Source organism: Erpetoichthys calabaricus, chromosome 9, assembly GCF_900747795.2.
Source record: "Erpetoichthys calabaricus chromosome 9, fErpCal1.3, whole genome shotgun sequence".
In the NCBI taxonomy this organism is placed as follows: domain Eukaryota; kingdom Metazoa; phylum Chordata; class Cladistia; order Polypteriformes; family Polypteridae; genus Erpetoichthys; species Erpetoichthys calabaricus.
In genome coordinates, this window is record NC_041402.2 from 38,562,728 (window position 1) to 38,587,660 (window position 24,933).

General features: G+C 36.6%; 1 protein-coding gene across 2 annotated transcripts in view; it reads left to right on the top strand.

Annotated features, from left to right (window-relative positions):
- slc6a2 (solute carrier family 6 member 2) overlaps nucleotides 1-24,933 on the top strand; it is an 84,484-nt gene that overhangs the window by 20,664 nt on the left and 38,887 nt on the right. For both annotated transcript variants that reach the window (XM_051932152.1, XM_028809319.2), the window contains exons 4-7: nucleotides 1,191-1,425; nucleotides 18,534-18,672; nucleotides 18,850-18,984; nucleotides 24,656-24,759. In XM_051932152.1, the coding sequence (XP_051788112.1) occupies nucleotides 1,191-1,425; nucleotides 18,534-18,672; nucleotides 18,850-18,984; nucleotides 24,656-24,759 (613 nt within the window). The remainder of the gene's footprint in view (nucleotides 1-1,190; nucleotides 1,426-18,533; nucleotides 18,673-18,849; nucleotides 18,985-24,655; nucleotides 24,760-24,933) is intronic.

A 24,933-nucleotide genomic window follows, 5' to 3' on the forward strand; every position in this document is an offset into this window, starting at 1 on the left:
AAGAATGCCTAAATATGGGGACAAATAATATGTTAATGCTGAATAAAGTATACAGGGATTAGGTAATTACAGAAGGAGAAAAAAACACACTAAATAAACCTAGACTCTATCTGAGCTTGTCTAGGGAAATACCTTCCTACCTCCAACTGTTTTCTTCAAAACTCCATTCTGACCTTTCTTCCACACTCCAGTTGTACCTTTGTCATTCTTCCTTCTGACTCCAAGTTTAACAGCCTTACAGCCGAGAGTCTCTTTTAATCCTCTAGCCTGTAGATACCTCCAATGAGTCATCCATATCCCACTGAGTTGCAATGAAGCTTTTGTTTTGCCTGTCCCTTACACAAAGCTCTGTTTTCTGGTATTTGTTATCTAATTTAATGACCACTGTTGTGGCTAACTAGGATCTCACAAATCTTAAAGATTTTCAGCTTGTTCCCTATGCTTCTGTAGACACTTTGCATCCATCCATAATTGTAATTCCATTCTAAAATGTTGCTGAATTTAGAGTTTCAGTGATCTTCACTAAATGAAAATTTTCTGCCACTTCTAGATGTTCTCACCTGTTAGTTTTTTGTCTTATGAGCTTTTTCTACGCTATGACAACATTTATGTATAAATCCGAGAGGGTCTGGTCCCTTACACCCATGATAATCTGATTAATTTCCTACTAATACTGTACATTTTGAAAGAGAATCTGGCAAGACTACTAAATAGTGACTCAGGACCATCTTAATAGCATCATAGGCCCCCAGGCAAATTAGTTCTCTGGGGCCCCTGTTTTGATAGCAAAACAGAAACAAACATAGGCATCAGAAACATTGTGGGCCCCTATGTTACTGGGGCTTCTGACCAGTGCCCATATTTTACGACGACCCAGAGTGACTGTACAACATAGATTGAGTGAAGTTAAATGCTAATATTTGCTTACGGTTTAGTAAGAATAATCACCTAGAGAATTTGATCTGATATGAGATATTTGTTTTACATGCCTAGATTTATCCTGATTTCTTTGTCACAGTTATAAATGAGTACTGACACAACAAGAAAGGAGATCATAAAGAATTTTAGATATATAAAAGTCTTCTAAAATAAAACAACACTAGATCTAGATCTAAAGGATATTAGATATATAAAAGATGTTTATGTTTTTGTACAAGCTGAGAAGACTTCATTTCACTTTCTTTCTGCAGGTGTGGGCTACACTGTGATCCTTATAGCACTGTACGTAGGCTTCTACTACAATGTCATCATTGCTTGGTCACTCTACTACTTGTATTCCTCATTTACACAAGATCTACCTTGGCAAATGTGTGGGAACAGCTGGAACAGTGCTAATTGCACAGTTCCTGAGCCACTGAATAAAACAGTCAGCAATCGGACCATCTTGCCCAAAGCTAATAATACTGCAGCATCGGAATTCTTTGAGTAAGTACTGTGCTCATTTACTGTTTTTGAGAGGCTTTTGATCAACCGTATGCAAGACAGGTCCTGGGGACTCATAATGCTGGTAGATTCTATTATAATAAACTTACTAATTAAAAGATATTCTTCTGTTAAGTAAGCTTGACATTTAATAAAGGGTCTTGTTCTTGCTTTTCTTTTGCTACATTAAAAATCTGTGTATGTTTTACTTTTCTGAGACAATCCAGAACATGTTGAATAAACATTTTTAGGGTCACATTTTCTTGTAAATATTTTATGGAAATGACTACTGTATGGTGAATGAAAAGGTAGAAATAGTGTCAAATAAAATGGTTGTCTTTGGTCATCCTTTTGTAAATGTTGTTTGGCAGCTTAGTAAGACACAAAGAAACAATTACAACCGCAGAATTTTAACAGGACAAGTTAAAAATTAAATAAAAAATAGACGATTTTATTTAACTCTTGGGCATGAAATTATGTGACAATAATAAGCATCTGTCTGACTTTCATAGAGAGAAAAAAACCACACCGTTGGGTTACTTATGAAGTTGCAGACAAAAGTGTAACAATTGTCTGATGTAACAAGAACTTAAAAGATGGTGGCAGACATCAATGCAGGAAGCTGCTTTAAAAGTACATTTGTGAAAGATTATATTGTACTGAGGCTCTTCAAGATAGTTCTTCTGCTATCTGTACTAATGGTTTTTGCAGTATACCTTCATTATTGATGATAAATTGAATCATGATCAATCAGTATTAGTTAAAGAACTATGAAAAGATCATGCAAATAGTTTAAATAATTATGTTGGCACAGTGAGTATCAAAGTTTGCAATTCAAGCTTACAAATTCAACATTTCACACTCAACACATTGTTTGTGTTTGGTATCATCAAGATAACCAAGCACAGATTCACTAAAATAACTGTAGTTGTAAAGAGTACCAATTTTTTTATAAACTACACTATTTAAATAAACTAGTTTGAGAAACAGAAGGAGTATATCTAGAAAAAAGCATAATGTTTGGAATAAGTAATAAAAAATATGGCAGAAAAAAGTTAGTTAAAAAAGGAGAAGAGGCATTGGTAGTTTAATTATTAAATTAGAATACTCTGCAGAATGGGAATCATTTACATATACTTCCTGAACAAACTGGCATAATACCTTCTTGGATGCCATCATTAGTCAGTCAGTCATTATCTAGCCATCTAGTCTTGAACAGGGATGCGGCAGGTGCTGGAGCCTATCCTAGCTAGTACAGGGCGCAACAAACCCTGGAAAAGGAACCAGTACATCATAGGGCTAACACACACACACACACACACACACACACACACACACCCCAACCGCACACTAGAGTCCGATTAGTACTGTCATTCTACGTAATTTGCATGTAGGACTGTAGGAGGAAACCGGAGCGCCTAGAGGAAATCCACTCTGACACAAGGAGAATATGCAAACTCCACTCCACAGGACATGAACCTTGGTCTCCTACTGCAAGACAGCTGCACTATCACTGAGCCATCATTAGTAAATGTGTATATTAATTGAGAGTGCCTTTGAACTACCACATCATTAAAGAAGCAAGTGAGTGTGAGTATAGTCTACTCTACATTGACAGTGTGTAGGAAAGTGCCTGAGATATTAGAACAAGTCATAACAACACGTGTGTTGGTGGAATTCTGGAATAAACTAAAGTGTACTAAAATTGTTCATCACACAGAGTTAAAGGTTTTGAGAGAGTAAAGGACAATAAACTGGGGCAACAAAGGAGATGGAGCCAATAAGAGGCATACAAGAAAAATGAAGGAAGACATATTAAATTCCAGTTTGAGCAAACAATGCCCCTTGATATTTTAATTTGGGCAGGCACTAAACTGTATAGCCAAGTCCAGGTGGTACTTTGTTTATTGTTTTTTATTTTTTGTGCCTGCTATATTCTTTATTTATCTGTCTCAGATTTTTATTAACAAAACCTTTTGTTCCAAATTTTGGAGCATTTGTTGAATAGTATTAATTCATGAGAAGCAGATGATTGGTGGTGTCCTCTTGCACTTAAAAAATAAAATGGTTATAACAAATTGACACTTTTGTATTCTTGCAATATTCTTCAGAACTATCCAACTTTTAAAATGTTTGGAATGCAAAAAAGAAATAATATATAATTCTTGCAAGCTTGCTGTGTGGATGCATGTGTGTGTACTAGTACTTGGGGAAATATTAATTGCATACTTCATCTATCAGTAACATAATGTTATATATGTCTTTTTTCTGTTATTTAGGGTGAATAATGGAAACAACTTTTCCTAATTGCTCCAAAATTGAGTGTGACATTATGTGCTATGCCATTTTACAAATACAAACAGAAAAATGTTTTGCTATTATCATACTACATTTTTAATACACTTAACTTTAAGGGCACTGGATGATTATATCTCTTAACAGAGGTTATAATAGAAAAAGGGTAATGAAATGTGGAGTGAATGCATGAGAAGTGGTAAGACATAGCAGTTCAAAGCTTTTCTACTACTTGTAACTTGACTGCTTATTATTACAGCTAAGATGTCTCCATTCTGTAAACTGTTTCGGAAAATAATATCTTAAGTCGCTGGTTGGTTAAGCATATTAAAAAAGCTTTTGAAGCTTATAAATGTGAGACTAGTAAGAAATTGCACATCAAAGAGTATTCATGCTTCTACAGTGTGAAGAGATTGACGGCTCGCCCCAAAGGGACTTTCAAGATTATTACGGGACAGTAAAGTTGTTCGCGTGTGAATGAAACTTATGCAGAGTTAGATGTGTATATATAGACTGACATGGGTTTTGATTTGTACCGTTTTGTATATAACTTTGCTATATTCAATTCAAATTAAATTGACATAAAAAACAAATAAGGGAAATTGTATTAACTGTATTTTAGCTAACAGAAGTTGTAATCAGGGCAAGTAATTATGTTAAGGGAATAATAAAATGTAATCTTGATAAGGCTTGAACGTACCATTTTTGGTGTGACTCAGTTTTGTTCAGATAATGTTTTATTCCATAAACAGACCTCCATGGAGTCACATTTTACCAGGTGAGATAAGGGTCCAGTAAACTGCTGAATACTGTTTGTCTGCCTATCATCCAGTAAATAATATCATATCATTCAATGCCATATCAGCAGACTTGCACGTCATCTTTACTCCCAGGCTAATAAACTGTTATACATATGTCAAGCAGTTTACTGTGATTTAAGACTATTTTGTAAACATCTGGTCTATCACTCAGTTTGCACTAATTATACAATATTATTTTGTAGAACAAAACATTGATCCTACATTTAGGGCATAAACTTATAATGTGGGGCGGCACGGTGGCTCAGTGGTAGCGCTGCTGCCTCGCAGTAAGGAGACCTGGGTTCGCTTCCCGGTTCCTCCCTGCATGGAGTTTGCATGTTCTCCCCGTGTCTGCGTGGGTTTCCTCCCACAGTCCAAAGACATGCAGGTTAGGTGCATTGGCGATCCTAAATTGTCCCTAGTGTGTGCTTGGTGTGTGTATGTGCCCTGCGATAGGCTGACACCCTGCCCAGGATTTGTTCCTGCCTTGTGCCCTGTGCTGGCTGGGATTGGCTCCCGTGACCCTGTGTTAGGATATGGCTGGTTGGACAATGACTGACTGACTGACTTATAATGTGCAGATATTTTATAATTTGATAATTGTATTTGTTTCTTCTTTTAAATATAGTATTTCCAAATATTGCAATGAAACTACAATTTAAGGCCAAGACTTAAACAAGTGCCTTTTTTTGGACTGTTAATATTAAACTTTAATATTGCAACATGCTGTGTCATTATGGACCTAACTCAAGTAATGCTTGGATAGGACTCTTCTGTTTCAGAAGCTCAGAGCCCTGTACACATTTTCATATAGCAAGAAATTTATACACTTAAATATTTTTTCATAGCTTCTAGAACTTAAGAGTCTCTATGCTCTTCTTTCATGCATGTGGTTTCTTTTTTCTGTCCTTATGTATTCTCCCTAGTGATTTATAGAGATGGAGCAACTTCTTCTTTCAGCTGCTCCCGTTAGGGATTGCCCAGCGGATAACCTTTTTCCATATCCACCTGTCCACTGCATCTTGCTCTGTTATACCCATCACCTGCATGTCCTCTCTTACAATATCCATAAACCTTCTCTTAGGCCTTCCCCTTTTCCTTTTGCCTGGCAGCTCTATCCTTAGCATCCTTTTCCCAATATATCCAGCATCTCTCCTCTGCACATGTCCAAACCAATGCAATCTCGCCTCTCTGACTTTGTCTTCAAAACGTCCAAACTGACCTGACCCTCTAATGTACTCATTTCTAATCCTGTTCATCCTTGTCACACCAAATTCAAACCTTAACATCTTTAACTCTGCCACCTCCGTCTCCTGTTTTTTGGTCAGTGCCACAATCTCCAACTCATATAACTTAGCTGGTCTCACTACCGTCCTGTAGATCTTCCCTTTCACCCTTGCTGAAACCCATCTGTCACAAATTACTCCTAACACTCTTCTCTACCCACTCCACCCTGCCTGCACTCTCTTTTTCACCTTTCTTCCACATTCCCCTTTACTCTGTATTGCTGATCCCAAGTATTTAAACTCCTCCACCTTTGCCAGCTCTACTCGCTGCATCCTCACCATTCCACTGACATCCCTTTCATTCATATACATGTATTCTGTCTTGTTCCTACTGACCTTCATTCCTCTCCTCTTTAGAGCATCACCTCTCCAGAATCTCTTCAACCTGCTCCCTACTCTTGCTACAGATCACAATGTCAACAGCAAACATCATAGTCCATATGGACTCCTGTCTAATCTCGTCTGTCAACCTGTCCATCACCATTGCAAATAAGAAAGGGCTCAAGGCCGATCCCTGATGTAATCCCACCTCCATGTTGAATTCATCCGTCATTCCTACCGCAGACCTCGCCACTGTTACACTTCCCTTGTACATATCCTGTACAACTGTTACATACTTCTCTGCCTCTCCTGACTTCCGCACCCTATAATATGCTTTCTCCATGTCTACAAAAACACAATGCAACTCCTTCTCTATACTTCTCCATCAACACCCTCAGAGCAAGCTTCACATCTGTGGAGTTCTTTCCTGGCATGAAACCATACTGCTGCTCACTAATCATCACCTCCCTTTTTAACCTAGCTTCCACTATTCTTTCCCATAACTTCATGCTGTGGCTAATCAATTATATTCCCCTGTAGTTACTACAGCTCTGCACATCCCCCTTATTTTTAAAAATCGGTACCAGTACACTTCTTCTCCATTCCATTGGCATCCACTCACTTTCCAAGGTTCCATTAAACAATTTGGTTAAAAACTTCACTGCCATCTCCATTAAACACCTCCATGCTACCACAGGTATATCCTCTAGACCAAAAGCCTTCCCAATCTTAATCCTCTTCATAGCTATCCTTAGTTCCTCCTTGCTAATCCGTTGCACTTCCTGATTCACTATCGCCACATTATCCAACCTTCTCTCTCTCTCTTGTTCTCTTCATTCATCAGCCTCTTGAAGTATTCTTTCCATCTTCTTAGCACACTCTCCTCGCTTGTGAGTGTGTTTCCATCTTTATCCTTTATCACCCTAACCAGCTGCACATCTTTCTCAGCTCGGTCCCTCTGTCTAGCCAGGTCCTATTCTCCTTCCTTAGTGTCCAGCCTCTCATACAACTCATTATACACCTTTTCTTAGCCTTCACCACCTCTCTCTTCACCTTATGCCTTATCTCCTTGTACTCCTGTGTACAGTGATCCCTCGCTATATCGCGCTTCGCCTTTCGCGGATTTTATATGTAAGCATATTTAAATATATATCGCGGATTTTTTTGCTGGTTCGCGGATTTCTGAGGACAATGGGTCTTTTATTTTCTGGTACATGCTTCCTCAGTTGGTTTGCCCAGTTGATTTCCTACAAGGGACGCTATTGGCAGATGGCTGAGAAGCTACCCAACTTACTTTTCTTTCTCTCTCTCTTGCGCTGACTATCTGTGATCCTGACGTAGGGGGTGTGAGCAGGGGGGCTGTTCGCACACCTAGACGATACGGACGCTCGTCTAAAAATGCTGAAAGATTATCTTTACGTTGCTACCTTCTGTGTGCAGCTTTTAAGTATGCTGCACGGTGCTTCGCATACTTAAAAGCTCAAAGGGCACATATTGATTTTTGACTTTGTTTTTCTCTCTCTCTCTCTCCCTGCTCCTGACGGAGGGGGTGTGAGCTGCCGCCTTCAACAGCTTTGTACCGCAAGCCAAACAGCCCTATTGATTTGTTTGCTTTCCTCTCTGTTTCCTTTGAAGAGGAAGATATGTTTGCATTCTTTTAATTGTGAGACAGAACTGTCATCTCTGTCTTGTCATGGAGCACAGTTTAAACTTTTGAAAAAGAGACAAATGTTTGTTTGCAGTGTTTGAATAACGTTCCTGTCTCTCTACAACCTCCTGTGTTTCTGCGCAAATCTGTGACCCAAGCATGACAATATAAAAATAACCATATAAACATATGGTTTCTACTTCGCAGATTTTCTTATTTCGCGGGTGGCTCTGGAACGCAACCCCCGCGATGGAGGAGGGATTACTGTACTTTCTGCATCTCTCTGACCATCCCACTTCTTCTTTGCCAACCTGTTCCTCTGTATACTCTCCTGTACTTCCCCATTCCACCACCAGGTTTCCTTTTCCTCCTTCCTCTGTCCAGATGTCACACTAAGCACCCTTTTTGCTGTCACCCTTACTACTTCTGTTGTAGTTGCCCAGCTATCTGGCAACTCTTAACTGCCACCCAGTGCCTTTCTTCCCTCTTCCCTGAACTCAACCTTGCAGTCTTCCTTTTTTAACTTCCACCATTTGATCCTTGGCTGTGCCCTCACTCGCCTCCTCTTCTTGATCTCCAACATCATCCTACAGACTATCATCCTATGCTGCCTAACTACACTTTCCCTTGCCACCACTTTGCAGTCTTCAATCTCCTTCAGATTGACCCTCCTGCATAGGATATAATCTATCTGTGTGCATCTTCCTCCACTCTTGTACGTCAGTATTGGTGGCGGCCGTCGTTAACTATGGCCTCGACCGATCTGGTATGGAAATCTGTATTGTTGTCCGCATAATGATCTGCCAAATTTTACATAGGATGCCCTTCCTGACATAATCCTCCCCATTTATCCGGGCTTGGGACCAGCACGAAGAAACACACTGGTTTGTTCATCCCCTGTGGCTGGAAGCATAACATCTGTTAATTTTTTTTTTCTTTTTCAGTGTTACTATATATCTTTTCCTTAATTGCTTCTGGACATTGTCTTTATGTCTTTATTGTCTTCATCAAACAATATGTGCTTCTCAAACGTAACTTCTTTTATGTCTTTGTTTTCCATAATGCTTATTTTACAAGGGTCTTCCTAATTTCCATTATATTACATGAGACAGAGGTAACATTTCCATCAATACAATATCAAATTGGTTTAATCCTATTTAGGATCTCTGGATAGCTGGCTTCTGTCATAAGAGGTATTGGGTGTAAGGCAGAATACATATATTAGATGGAACACCAGTGTATCACCGGGTACAGTCACACGTGCTCATAAAGGGACAATTTTTCTCCATTAGATAGATAGATAGATACTTTATTAATCCCAAGGGGAAATTCACATACTCCAGCAGCAACATACTGATAAAAAAAACAATATTAAATTAAAAAGTGATAAAAATGCAGGTAAAACAGGCAATAACTGTATAATGTTAACGTTTACACCCCTCCGGGTGGAACTGAAGAGTCGCATAGTGTGGGGGAGGAACGATCTCCTCAGTCTGTCAGTGGAGCAGGACGGTGACAGCAGTCTGTCGCTGAAGCTGCTCCTCTGTCTGGAGATGAAACTGTTTAGTGGATGCAGTGGTTTCTCCATGATTGAAAGGAGCCTGCTCAGCGCCTGTCGCTCTGCCACAGATGTCAAACTGGCCAGCTCCATGCCTACAATATTAGCCTAACACATGCGATTTTAGAATGTGCCTGAATAAAAATCAACGCAGTCACATGTACAATCTACAAGCTCCACAAACCAAATGTGTAATTACTGGAATTCATTCATTTTTTATTTTTTGGATTAATGTTGTATTTGCAGTTTTATGCAATGATTTCAGTGTCTTCTTTGAATCAAGGTAAGATCAAGGTGCTTCACAGTTGTACTGTGTGTTGAAAAGCTGTCTTCCATCATGGTCCTGAAGGATAAAGAATGTCTAGAGGCACTCTGGTTTTATAAGTACAGCTTGCTGCTGCTTGTTTTATACATTAAGCCTAAAGTAAAATGAGTTTAATTTCTATGGACTTAAGGGGCTATTCATAGACATAGCATGTTTAACCTTGTAGTGATTGGTTAACTAAAGGCCTTACTATTTCTTGACCATTTTTTTTTTTCTTGCACATTTTGGGTAATTTGTTTTAATAATCTGTTAGAGTTTTATTTATTAAGTTTTTAACTCATTTTTTTGCTCTTCGGGCTTATTTAAGGTCAATAAGAGCATTTAAAATTGATTGCATTATTCTTCTTATACCTCAGTAACATTTTTTATATTTGTTGTTGCCTAATGTTTAATCTTATTCTTTTTACAAGCCTTATCAGCATAAATAAATAAATAAACGGATTCATTATGATTATGATCATATCAGTGAATAATTCGGCCTTGTTTCTTATCCTGTAGTAAAGACTGGTTTAAGTGCAATGGTATATTACGTTTCATAGCAGAAACAAAAATTCTCATTTTATATTCAGTAACAAAACTGTACTTTAGTAAGGTAGCTGGGTGACTACAGTTACACTCATAATTACAGTTCTAATTGTTTTTAAAAGATCATTCCATTTAAATATTGGCAGAAATTAGGATCATAAAGTGTCTAATAGAAAAATTTAACATTTGATCTTCTCTGCCAATACAGGAGCTAATGTCAAAAATGATGAAGCTTTATAATTGAGATCATAACAGGGGGAATTGCATAGCCTTTAAGCAAAGACAGATAGATGCATCTAAAATAATTGGAGAGTTTAAAAAATGAAACAAAAAAGTTCCCCTGGCTCTCTTCCCTTATGAAAGATTGGCAAACATGCGTCCCCAGCATGTAATGTTTAGGCTTCCTATGATGCTTAAAGTTTCCAGAATTTTATCTCTCAAATATTTGAGGAGGATATTCAGAATGCATTGAACTGTGGAAGAACTGTAGCCGTCATTCCTTGTCATTATTGCTTTGCTGTAAGGGGTAAAGTGGAATATGTAATCAGGTTTCTAAGTAAATGAAATTAGGACCTGCAGCTGAGTCTTGGGCATACCTACTAATTTCTGTCTGTTGTCTTATTGTCAAGGGAATTAAACTGGTGTGCTAGTGATATTATTAAATATTTCATACTGGACAAAATTGGATACTCGCATGTGTTACAGACATTTTAAATAAAAGGTGTGTTTTAATAATGTTAAGTTTTATTAGACTTGTAATCCTGACATTACCAACTTCTCTGAGCAATCAAACCAAAACCTTTTCTTATATAAACTTTAATGGCAAATGTTATAAAGCTCGAATACATCCCCTGGCCCCCAAACACACATTCTTTGAATGATTTTTTAAATTTCTGCAAATATTTGGCCATTCAGTACTGTTTATATTATCTTTCAGAATATACCTTTGAGTGTACTTCCTGTTTATATTTAATTTTGAATGGGGGCCAAATTGATTTAACACATTTTCTTTATTAGTCAGTTTTTCAACATTTGTGTGTATCTCCTACAGGGAAAGGGAAAACTCCATTTAAAAATTTACATTGTACATGTATAGTACAGTCTATCAGAGTTTAAGAAAAAGATTACTAGCCATAATTATTTGTTTAATTTATAATCTAAAATATAGATTTGCAGAAAAGAATTGTAAAATGCAAAAATTAAAAAGGAAGAATTTTGACCTTCAGTAGTGGATGGTGAAATATATTGTATATGCTTAAAAGGAATCTAGCAGCTAAATGTATAATCACCTGAACCTCATAAAAGATCTCTGAGACACACAAAATGTAAGGGTCTTAAGTTGCATTAAATGAGCAGTGTTAGTTAATAACAAAGACACCTGGCTATAAGTAAAGTGACAAATGGACATTTTTTTGCAAAAATGTTGTCAACAGAGTGGTTCTGATCAAGGTTATTAAAGTTTTGCCTTTTTATATTAGTTTTTATTCTATATTTTTTCTGACTTTACTTAGAAATTCAGTTTAGTTTTAGTTTTCATTCATTGTGTATTTTTAGTTTTAATTTAGTTTTTATTTCACAAAGACATTTGTATTTTATTTTTATATCTATTAGTTTCAGTTTTAGTAATTATGGTATGGTTAAAGAGCTACTATGGAGTTTAGTTTTGTGTCACAATCAAATAAAACTATACACTTAACGGGTTTGGAGTTTAAAAGCTTACTACACTGGTTTTACTATTACTATCTGTTTTTTTTATTGTCTGATAAAAACAAGCATAATCAAACCCAGATACTGAATATGAACAATTTTTTATAGTTTTTAAAATATTTTATATGACATTTGTGCTGAACAAATATGCGCTGACTGTTGACACTTTTTATCCTTTCCTTTTATTGCCCAGAATGGGCAAATTTGTAATACAATTTAGGTGAATTTTTAAGGTTTGAGGTTTTTTTTTTTTTTTTTTTACTCTAAATGTCTATACCAAACAACATATCTTGCTCCAAGACAATGTGCTTATAATGAATGCCTTCAATATTGCATTCAAAAATCTCCCATACTGGGCTTATATTCTACCAGCCGTATTGATCTCTGATTCCATCTCAGGCACATACAATTTATAGGCAGAATTTTTCTACCTGCAGGCCTGAAAAGATGGTGACCTAGTTGTTATTGCTATCTGACCCATCCATCATCCACACTGCCTTCATCAGTGTCTCTGCTCTCGTGAGTCAAGAATTTATTCTTTTTGGGTCCGATTTGATTACAGAATTGCAGTAACTCATTGTTGGGTTGTAACCATGAATACTGTCATGCCTGACTTGCTTAAATAATAATGAAAAGCAGACAAATCAGGAATTACACAACAAATTTTTCCTTTGTGTTGTGCTGCATGTCTAATCTCAATCAAGCCTCACCTAAAACACCCCTGTAACAGTACACAATACTTCTTTTTATATTACAGTAGACCAAAGTAGCACGTGGCGTTTCCTGGGTTAGTAATGTTAAATTCTGGTTATTTTGTCTGCTGGTTTGGCTTCAGTCTGTTCGGATGTTTGTGTTCTGAGCCAGCAGGTGGCACTGGTGTGCAAACTATAGCACACAGGAAAAACAAAAAAAAAAAACACTGGGACTGTCAGTGTCAATTTTTTCTGTTATATATCGGAGAGAGGGTGTTGTATTGTATAGAGAACATACAGACTGACAGACACATATATATGTATATGCTGTAAAATATACACACATAGATTTTCTCGTAAGAGGTCCCACTAGCTAAATGATACCAATATGTGATTTATGTAACCAACCAAAAGGATTATGGGCCCAGTGCAGCATATTGAGGAATGTGATAGAAACATTTACAAACTAATACAGATGGACTAATGTTGTAATGAAATTCATGGTACCATAAAAATACTTCATTATACTGAAATTTCGTTATAATGATTATGGGGAAAATATGTATACCTGTACTGTGACTTTGCATCACATTATTTTCTTTGGTGGCCATTTTTGGTAGAAAAAATGTTTGTTATACTGAAGTTTACGTATCGTTAATGTTGTACGATTGTTTGTTTGGCCCAACAAAAAGTATTTTTATTTTGAAAATTTTGTTACTTTAGTATTCTCTATAATGAGATTTTACCTATATATAGTCCACTAAACCTTTATTAGTAGGCTAGATGTTATGATTTTTGATGGAAAATAAAGGTGCTGTTTAGCAGGTCTTTTGCCTGTTTTTAGTAAAAGAGGTAGAGGTGTGGAGTTAGGGATGGAGTCATTGGTCTTCTTCAGTGTGCCTCTCTGTCTCTGGTTATAGGAGGAAAGGAAGACTGGGGAGTGGTTGTGCAACCTCAAAAGCCTTTACCAGTGTGCCTTTAAATTCATTTTCTGTAAAATAATACTATACCTGCACATCTAATATGGACCACTTCTTCCCACATCCCCTTCAGCTCTACCCTGGGGCCACAACCTAGCAATGAGGTCATGGACTTGAGACAGAGAGTGAAAGCATCAACGTTATTGTGGAGAGTCCCTTATTGATCACATTGAATATGAATTGTTGAAAATTCAGAAACCACCTAGTGACCCGGAGATTTGCTTCTTTGTGTGCAGCCATCCACTATATTACTGCAAGACCAAAGTGAACTTCCATTCCAATAATGAAATCCTGAGAAGTGGCTACATACGTGTTCCCTTATAAATTTCTGACTGAGGTACATGGTGAGATTTTCTGTTGACAGTTTATCTTAAGACCGCTCCCAGACTACAGTCAGATGTGTTTTATTTGGAGAATAAAATGAGAGGAAAACTTGAAGCAATTAAGGTTTCAGCAAATCAGTTTGGTATGTTAGCTCGTTAAGACATCAATTGCATGGCATAATCTAGTAAGCCTTTTCATTCTTTTACTTGCCAGTGAACTAAAAGATTAAAATGGGAGTTCAGTATGAGCACTATGGCACTGGCCCCTGGCTGGATGTCATGCAAGAGTGTGCTGTAATGTTAATGTACTGTCTTAGTGCCCAGAGCATTTTTAGGTGTTCACACACTGGGGCACATCCATTCAAGGGTTGACACAGTTGTGCAGCATTCTCCAGTATGTTTGTTTGTTTGGGTGTTTTACTCCGCCTCCCACCCTTCCGTGGTTTAGCTGAGAATCCCTTTGGTTTGTCTCACAGCAACTCAAAGGAGGAAAACTGTGGAATCTGCAGACAGAATAAGAGAGAGCTGTTAATGCCAATCCTTCCATTCTGCTTTCATTAGCTTCTCTCAACTTTTTTAGGATATGGTTAAAACTTTCTGCTAGTCCATCTGTTTATGGATCATACATAGAAGTCTTGAGGTTTTCTGATTTTTAATGTGGTTATTTATTTAAATGTTTCTGATGTAAACAGTGTCCCCTGATCCTTAAAGATTTCCTTGGGTATGTCCACACATGTAAATGCACCTACTAACTCATAAGCGATAATTTCTAAATTGGCCACCAGAAGAAGGCTGGCTTTGGGATCTCAAGCAGCATAGACAACCATTACCTTGAAGTATTTATGGTGGAAACACAAAAGCTTAAACATCAACAATACCCTTGTTGTTCTTTGTTATTCATTTGAAGTGTGTATATATTAACAGGAGCTTAACCAGGGTAAAAAATGCCATTGAGCTGATATACTGTTAGTTATTGGCTGTGGAGGATTTATGACTACTTGTAGTTCAAATTTCTTTAATGTAACATTTCTAAAAGAAATACCAAATCCAAATACCCCCAAATTCTTCCCTGGTGTACCCTTAAAATGTTTCCCCAGTAAAATCTACTAACCCTACTTATCTAACAACATGTAATTTTACAAAGGAGAAGAAGCATGGCTGCTTTCACAAAGAAAAAGAAAAATCCTCCACATGCAGTGCTGCTCCAACATATTATAAGGTGTATCATGGCTTCCCATCTCTCTACACTTTGTACAATTTTTATCCATTTTCACTGATGTTGTGTACTTTAAAATATATAGCTGACCTGCACCACTGATTGAATGGAGAGTAGTGTTAAGTCACAACGAGGCTTTGCAAAAAAAAAAAAAAAGATAGAAAGAAAAGTGCCTTACATATTGCTTAATTGTAACAGGGATTACAGTTTAAACATTTTGCAGAACAAACTAATATGTATAAATTGTGTTAACAATGAAAGAGGTTGTTATTTACCCTAAACCTTCCAGATACATTACTAAGTGCAACACTTTTCTGTTGGGGAAAAAAATCTTTCCCTGTAGTAATATGTTGTGACAACTAAGCATGCAAACCTCAGCTGGAAGGTTTGCCTTTGAGACACTGCACACCAATACTCTGTCAGATGCTTTGCATCCCTTCAGCAAATTTTTAAACAATAAAACTTAAAAAAATATATATTTTTTTTTTTTCAGTTCACTTTTAAATACTGTGTCCATATAACTGAATACAAAATTAGTCAAAAATGCCCATCCATTATTCTTTATGCATATATATCAGTAGTTCAGCTTCAGTTGTCACAATCGAATTTGTCATACATTGTTTCTAATTAATTTTAATGACCTTCAACTAAATAACAATAAAAGACATACATGGCCTACTGAAATTATTACTATGTTGGAGGTGTCTTGTACTATAAAAAAGTACACAAAAGTTTTCTTACTTAGAGAGTCTGTTGTTCTCAAAAAGATCTGTTCATGTGAATTATGCTTTTATAAAAATATTATAAGAGAACCTTTGAAGAATTGTAGCAGTGCATAAGGCCATATTGAAAGGACTTGACTTTCAAGTATGCATGCACAGCTCTCTGTAGATAAACAGACCAGATACCATGGAGTAAATAGACATAAGTATTTCCAGATCCAGAAATTGAACATAGATAGGATTGACAGATTCACATGATCCTTCAGGTACAGCATCTGTACACATATAGAGCATTTGTGGTCCACTCTGCCACAGCCAGGACTGAATTCATATTGCTTCATTTAGATGTAAAATTCAACTATCAGATGGAGTCTCTGTTTCGGTACACAAGCATAAACTTTCCAAAGGAGGAAGAGGAATGTGATCATTTAGTAATTGGAACAAACCCACTTATCCTTTTTTGTAAATAGAGATCAAAACTCCAGCCTGCCAATATCAATTTCTCTTTCTGCTACGCAACACTGAATAGTCGTGTTAGCCAAAACACCTCCACAGCATGCAGTGTTTTCAGTATTTCTGGATGGATCTCTTCTAATAGTATTGTCTTGCCACCACAAAACTCTTTCATCTCCACCGTGACCTCATATGCAATGGAGGATAATACAGTGCCTACTAGCACGCTTTCACATCCTCTCCGAGGAAGCTGTATTCCCCCTGTTTAGAAGTTACTTAAAGTGTTCCTTCCACTTTCAAACAATATCTAAGTTGAAGCCAATGTTTAATCTCACCTCCCCACAACAGCGAAGGCAATGTCCCACCTACCCTTCCTAATCTGTCAAATGGTTTGCCAGGTCCTTTTTTAGGTCATCAAAAGTCAATCTCCATGATCCTGCAAAACTACATCCACACATGGTTGTTTACATTGGCTACTGCTGCATTTGCTGCTTTTTTTGGTTGCCAGTACTTTTCAGTCAAATCTGTAAAGTACATAAAATAAATGGAAACAGATGAAAATAATATACTGTATTTAAAAGGTTATTTTGAAAAGTTTGAGTTGCAAACAGAGTAACATTATCCATTTGAGAAAAATAGCCTTCAGTAAATGTTTTGTAGGTAAACTTTACTAGTTATGCTTTATTATATTACTTTTTCATTTTTCAGGTTTTATCTTTTGAGAACTGAAATGATGGACTTCTTTTAGTTCACCATTCCCTTACATATTAAGCACTTATTGAATATTTTGTTTAGTTGATTAGATTTTGAGAAACTTTCTTCCTATATATAAAAGAAAATCCTGGAATGGAAAGCAAACGCAAGGCTACAATACGTGATAATCTCGAAAGACATTTTAAAGACCTGCAAGACCAAGGAGACTTGCCACAGTGCGTCTCGTGGGAGACTGTAAACTTGAGACTTGGTGCCAAGAGATTGACCCAGGGCTGTAGCAAAAAGGACAGCGGCTGTACAGGCTTTAAAAAGATCGAAGGGCAGGGCGACAGCAGCTACCCCAACCGAACGCGAGCAGCATTATACATCCTGCAAGAAAGAATTCAACCACGCCCGGGGCCAGAAATAAAAGACAGGTATTGCTTTTACAACGTCACGCGAGACCAGGCAGTGAGCCATCATTTAAAACAAGTTAACAGACCTCTAAGCTAGCAGTTGTTGGATTGCTTTTGGCAGGCAAGCATCATGTGCTCCGAGCTCTTAAAACAACGACATGCGACAGGCAGAAGAGGCAGCTAGCAAGCAGCAAAAAGACAGCAAATGATCCAAAGGCATATCCTTAGCGTACGTTCAGCCGCAACACCCTTCACAACATGAGCAGTAGTATACGTCTGGGAAGAAAGAGATGTAAGCACGCGCGGGTCAGGAAATAAAGAAACAAGTATTGCTTTTACAAAAGTTTTTAAAGTAAAAGTGAAAATAATGCATATGTAACAATTCACAAGAAAATAACAATCTCTTTAAATTGTAGGTTGCCTGCCTAAGGTAAAGTCATCCCTGATGAATGGGGACGTGGGAATGAGGGGGTCCTTTCATCGGATTAGCACTATTTCCGATGTGGAATGGCAAAATGGGGGAGGCAGCTTGATGAATGAGGTCTCCAGGACTTAAAACAAATCCAAATCATATTATGCGATATCATCTAATGTGAAATTCTACTCCGTACTTCTAGAATTTTTATTTTTATACTGTATTGAGGATTTATTCTGTTCTATGTATTGTACTGTATTGTATTGACCCCCTTCTTTTTGACACCCACTGCACGCCCAACCTACCTGGAAAGGGGTCTCTCTTTGAACTGCCTTTCCCTAGGTTTCTTCCATTTTTTCCCTGCAACAGTTTTTTTTTGGGAGTTTTTTCTGGTCTTCTAAGAGAGTCAAGGCTGGTGGGCTGTCAAGAGGCAGGGCCTGTTAAAGCCCATTGCGGCACTTCTTGTGTGATTTTGGGCTATACAAAAAATAAACTGTATTGTATATTTGGTAGACCAAACACAGGGGTTGGCGAGCGAAGCGAGCAAGGGGCGGAGCCCCCTAGTATGTATAAAAGTCAGTCAAATCAGAAAATGGGGTCCATTAGGTCACAGGATTTTGATAAACAATTACTCTTTTGGGCTAAAAATTTGTTTTATCTAGTTTTCTGCAAGTCTGTATTTACCAGTGCTCATAATTATGTTATTTTTCTTTTTATTACTGTCCATTTTATACAGACGAAATGTACTGGGCCGACATGCAAGTGATGGGATTCATGACCTGGGTCCCCCTAACTGGAAGTTGTCCATGTGTCTAGTGGTGGTACTCTTTATTCTCTTCTTCAGCCTGTCAAAGGGAGTGAAAACCTCAGGAAAGGTATGGTAGATGGTCAAAATGATTTCCGCATTTAAAATACTGTGGTATTCTACAAAAAACCTCAAGCTTACACGTGTTTGTGATGTCCAACATTGAGCTTCTGTTACTGAGATGCAAGAACTATAAATGTTTTTTCAAATGTAAATCACATGGATTGCTTGATTTTTAATTGTCTAGGTGGTATACATCACAGCAACAATGCCATATGTTGTCCTGCTTGTTTTGTTGATTCGTGGAATTACACTTCCGGGTGCTATTGATGGAATCAAAGCCTACCTCCATGTAAATTTTCATCAGCTCAAAAATGTCACAGTAAGAGATTTTCATTGATGAATATATTTGCATTCAATAGTCTCATCTCTTATTGTTCACTTTAAATCAGTGTAAAAACATAATATTTAAATGGAAAACTGTACATTATATTTATATTTGTTTATATTGATATGCTTAATGATTTATAAATGGAAACTTATATGGTGTATTTGTGTTTGAAAATGCAAATTGTTAATGTTGCAAAAACCAAAGCCACTCTTTGACAATTTACATTTATGTCCATAAGTATTTGGACAGTGATACAATTTTCATAATTTTGGCTCTGTGTGGCACCAAAATTGATTTGAAATGAAGCAATCAAAATATGATTGAAGTGTAGACTTGCAGTTTGAATTTAAGGTATTTAACAAAAACATTTTCTGAGCCCTTTAGAAAAGATAGCCATTTTTATACATGGTCCCACCATTTTCAGTAGCTCAAAAGAATTTGACAAACTAACATATTCCTGAATATAACTGTCATTTTCAATACTTGGTTGAAAATCCTTTGCAGTTAATGACTGAATGAATTCTGTAACCCATGGCCTTCTCCAAGTGCTGGGTTTCCACCTTACTGATGCTTTGCCAAGCCTTTACTGCAGCTGTCTTCAGCTGCTGCATTTTCATTGGACTTTCTGCCTTCAGTTTTGTTTTTAGCATGTGAAATGCATGTTCAATTGGTTTGAGGTCAGTTGATTGACTTGGTTATTGAAAGGCATTTGGTTTGCTGTCACAATATGTTTGGGCTCATTGTCCATCTGTACTGTGAGGCGCCATCCTATCTGTTTTGCAGATAGCCCTGTGCACTTCAGAAGTCATTTTGTAACTTCTGCCAGCAGTCATATCATCAGTTAACACTAGTGATCTACTTCTATTAGCAGTTACACATGCCCATGTCATAACACTACCTCCAGCATGTTTCACAGATGATGTGATATGCTACAGATCATGAACCATTCCTTCTCTTCTCCGTATTCTTTTTCTATAAATCATTGTGGTACATACTGATCTTAATTTCATTTGTCCAAAAAAAACTAGATTGCTGTTTTAAAAATATTTCCTAGCAAAGTCTAATGTGTCCTTCCTATGCTTAAGAATTACCAGTGGTTTGCACCTTGTGGTAAACACTCCGTATTTACTTTTGTGATGTCTTCTCTTGATTGTAGACTTTGGCAATTATAGGCCTACCTCCCAGAGGATGTTCTTGGTTTGGCTAATTGTTGTGAATGGGTTTTCTTTACTGAGAAATTAATTTTGTTAATCATTTAGCACAGTTGTCTTCCACAGTAATGTCCAGGCTTTCTGGTGTTGCTGAACTACCAGTGCATTCCTTCTCTTTAAGAATGTACCAGATGGTTAATTTGACTAATCTTGGTGTTTCTGCTGTCTCTCAGATGGGTTTGTTTTCTCAGCCTAATTACAGACTGTTTCTACTTGCATGGACAGCCCTTTGAACCTCATATTCAGAGGACACAGTGACAGCTTTCAAATGCAAATTCCACACTTGGAATCAACTCCAGAACTTCTACCTGCTTAATAGTTAATGAAATAATGAGGGCTGTTAATTTTTAAACTCTAATTTTGTAAGTTTTAAGACTTGAGATTAACGTGGAATTTTCAAAATACTGAGTTGGTTTTTATGTAAAGATTTGTTAGGTGGTTTTGAGTTATTTGGGGTCATTTTCACGTTGGAAGGTCCACCTGCAAGGAATTTTCAGCTCTGTAGCAGAAACAACCATTTTTTTCTACCCAAAAGTATATTTTCTTAATAGTGAGTTAATGTGTTCATTGGACTAGGCCCCAGTGCATTGACAACAAAATATCAATAAAACTGTTAATCCACTTAGGTATTTCATTATGGATTTTTTTTATTTTCTCTTATACTGTATATGTATCACTTCTAACATCAAGCACAATATATGAATTTCTAAACAAACACATAGCATTGTCTTGAAATAACAACCTTCTTATATTGTTTTTAGTAAGGCATTTCTTCTGGCATCCCTTCCATATTCTTTTTGGGGGTGGAAGTACCATCTGATTGATACATAGACATGGTGACCACAATTTATGTAGTTCTATGTAATGCTTAGATTATTTGTTTCCTTTACCATCTTCCTCACTGTATGGGACAAAATGCAATTGCATTCTGTTCCTGGTATGTTAAATACTGTTAAGCATTTTAATGTTAATGTTACAGCATTTCAATTATATATAAAGTAAATAAGATTAAGGAGTAGATTTAATTTTTTCTACATTGTAAAGATTAACAACTGTTTGTTTTTCTTTCTTTTTTTTGGCCTTTGCCCCTATGGTGATGGATAACAAAAGGTTGTTATCTCCTTTTATAACTAAGAAAATGAGTTGTATTTCAATAAACAAATAATTTTGACAGATATGTATAAATATTTGTTTTGAAATGACTACTTTTGAGCATATCATTTACAGTGAATATCACAAGTCTACACATCCTTATTAAATTTCAGATTTTCCAGACAAAAATATTTTTCACCTTTGGTAAAATGTTACAACCAACCATGTGTCAGTAAACAATAAATGGATCATTTTGGGGGAAAAAATAGTTTAAAATAAAGACAGTTTGAGTGGTATCTCATATAACATTGTAAAGTCCGTTTATTAAGAAGTGGAGAAAATATGGCACATTCAAGATATTACATCAATCAGTACATTTCTTCAAAACTGATAACCAAGGAAAATTAATCACATATACCACCAACAGGCCAATGAAATCTTTTTAAAAACTACAAGAACTTATGTATGTAACTGGTCACCTCCATGCAAATAACAAACAGTTGATTGAGCATTACGGCTAGTTGTCAAGTCAAAAGCCATTTCTAATACAGAGACACATATAAATTTTGCAAGAACCATTTTAGGAAATTTGTTACAATCTGAACAGACCATGGTATATTTTTTTGCCTTAATTCATAAATATGTTTGGTGCAAAGTAAACAAAGGTCATCACCTAAAAAACAATGTTTTGTATTTGCTGTCAAGCATGGTAATGGCAGATAGGGCTGCTACACTTTAGCTGCAGTCAGGAAATGAATACCTATAATCAAGTTACTTTGACGCAAGTCCTACTGCCCTCTGCCAGAAATCTAAATTTAAAAAAGAGTTTCACTTTTCAACACAGCAAAAAATGAAGGGGCAACACAACCAAAAAATGACTTACAAAAGGAATATCAGTGTCCTGAAATGGCCATTTTATAGTTTGAATCTAAATCTTATATAATATCTGTAGACCTTCTTAAAGAGTGCTGAGCAAAGACAAATGCTTTGCAGTTTGACTAGACTGAACACTTCTCTAAAGAATATTGGAATAACAGTAAAGACTTATCCAAGCACAACTACAGCAACAGTCAAAGCACAACATTCTTCCATGAACTATACAGGGCAACCAGAGTATCTTTATATATAATACTCTACCGTGGCTGTCTGTTTGTCTGTCCAGGATTTTAAATCACCTGTAGCTCGAAAACCATTTGACCTATTGACCTGACATTTGATACGCATATACTGTACTACATGATGTCTACTATTCGCTTTCGGGGTGATAATTGACCTCCAAGGTTATTCCTCTTTTTATTTTTATTTTATTTTATAGTAGTATCAACTCTCGGCAGTGGCCAGCAGGGCGGCCATGCAGCGCATGTGCATGGGCACCATTCTTGTCCCTACCACCTTCACCATCACTTCCCCTACCTCTTCATATGTTAAATCATTCTTGAGGCAGATTGAAGACTTAAGTGTCAGCTTAATTGAAAAATTAAAGAAAACGTACTTGCAAAGTAATTGCAACACAAACACTGCCGATGAAAGAAGAGAAGAATCGGGCCACTAGGGTTGAGAAAAGAAAAGCTGCTCAGGAAGCAGCAAGTGCATCAACCGCTGAGCAAACGAATACTAAATATACAGAGAAAGAGTATGAAAACTGTGAATACTCAAGTCAAGGATATTCACTGCACGTTATTGTGCAGTCCGCCGTTACTGTTTTTTAATCATTTGAAAATTTCAGTAGGGATGTATAGACGATTCACTGTGGTTCATTATCTGTGCTGCATATCCAATTCAAGATTTAAAAAAAAAAATGTTAAATTAGTATTTTTTTTTTAAATTTGAAAAATCTGTCAGTCTAGATAGCACATTCTTTTCTTGGGTGCATTTGCCTTATTTTTAACAGGATGTCCCCCAAAGTCTCAAATTCTATGTGATCCTTACTATTGTCAGAACCATGATTAACTCCTCTAAAACAACAAGTACAAAAGCATTTCATCAGACTTTCAAATTATTCAAAGCTGTGGCTTAATTCCTATTTACCAATAGCAGTGTACACTTGTTTTCTTTCACCTCATGGTCCATTACTTTCTACTATATCTTCCTTTTATACTGTACTGTATGTGAAAGCATCATGGGTTGCCAACAGTTGTAGAAAGGATCATTCCAGAAGTTTATCATTGTCCCTCTGGAAATGGTCAATGTAGCCAGCAAGCACACAGTTTCTCCCCTTTCATTATTTTAAGTTTTCCTATCAGTTTATATTGACTAAATACAAGCATATTCCATAGCATAGAGTGCAAGTAGAAACTGTTTCTTTTAGCTTGCATCTAACTACTGTATATAGATAAATTGCTAGATGATATAGATAGAGTTGCTTGTCGGAGCTCTGTAAACAAGCGAAAAACTATTGCTGTTATAAGTTACTAGTCCTTACTATATTCTTGTCCTTGCTCATAAAGGGTTCATCTCCATTTTATTTAAATAAACCTGCAGGTGAAAAAGTTGTTGCTTTTTATGAACCACATAAGGAAATTAATTATTCAGTTATTACTTGTTCTATTAGGTGTTATTATCTTCTTCCTGTATATAAAGCCTTTAATTGATCATGAATAATTTGAAAGTTTGATATTCCATAAGTCAAAGTTATTTTTCATAATCATGGTATATGGTAATTTGTTACATGAAGTTGCATTTTAAAGTAAGCTTTTTTATAAATTAAAAAATACCTAGCCTGCTCTTGCCTTTTATATGGAGGTTAGGAATACAGAAGTCCCAATGTGAAAACAAAAGCCTTAAAACTTACTGAATACATCCAATTTTAAGCAGCAAAGGGTTCTATTTAAGAAATCATGTCTTCTGTGTTTTTGAAGTGTGCTTCTGATCAAAAGTAAACTGAAAATGACAGATTTTATCACTAATTCTTGGTATTCTTTTTTTGAGGTAAGGTTGGGTTTCAGGGTCACAAGAGATGAGAGCCTGTTCAGAATGTAAGCCTGGCATTGACACTGGACAAATTGCCAGTTCATCATAAGCCCACTAACACACGCACATACACAAATCCCCATGTTCTCACTGGACAAATTTGGAATCAAGAATTAACCTAATACACATATCTTTGGAATGTTGGAGGACATTCAAAATAATCACAGGAAAACCAACACAGACTTAGGAAGAACATGCAACTTCCATCATTTTCATGCAGAGTTCAGACCAAGTGTGTTGGATCTGTGAGGTAGCAGTGCTATCCACTGTGCCTCAATGCCAGCCACTGTTCTAAAAGTTTTTATAAATGTTTAGATCCTTAGAATTTGTATGAATGTTTTTCTACAAAGTTGTCAAATTTTTAAAATAATCTGTGTCTGCCTTTTAAGGTCTGGATCGATGCAGCAACACAAATCTTTTATTCACTTGGTGCTGGATTTGGAGTTTTAATTGCTTTTGCCAGCTATAATAAGTTTGATAATAACTGTTACAGGTAAGGGTGTTTTCCAAATAATATAAATTAAGATTTTATTCAGATGTGTCTGACTGTTTATGTGGTGACTTGTGTCAGATAGTGAATCATTTGAAGCAAATTAAGTTTATGGGTTGTTGTATTAAGGGTTTTGATCTACACTTGTAATTTATTTTACGGTGTTGTGACAGGCAA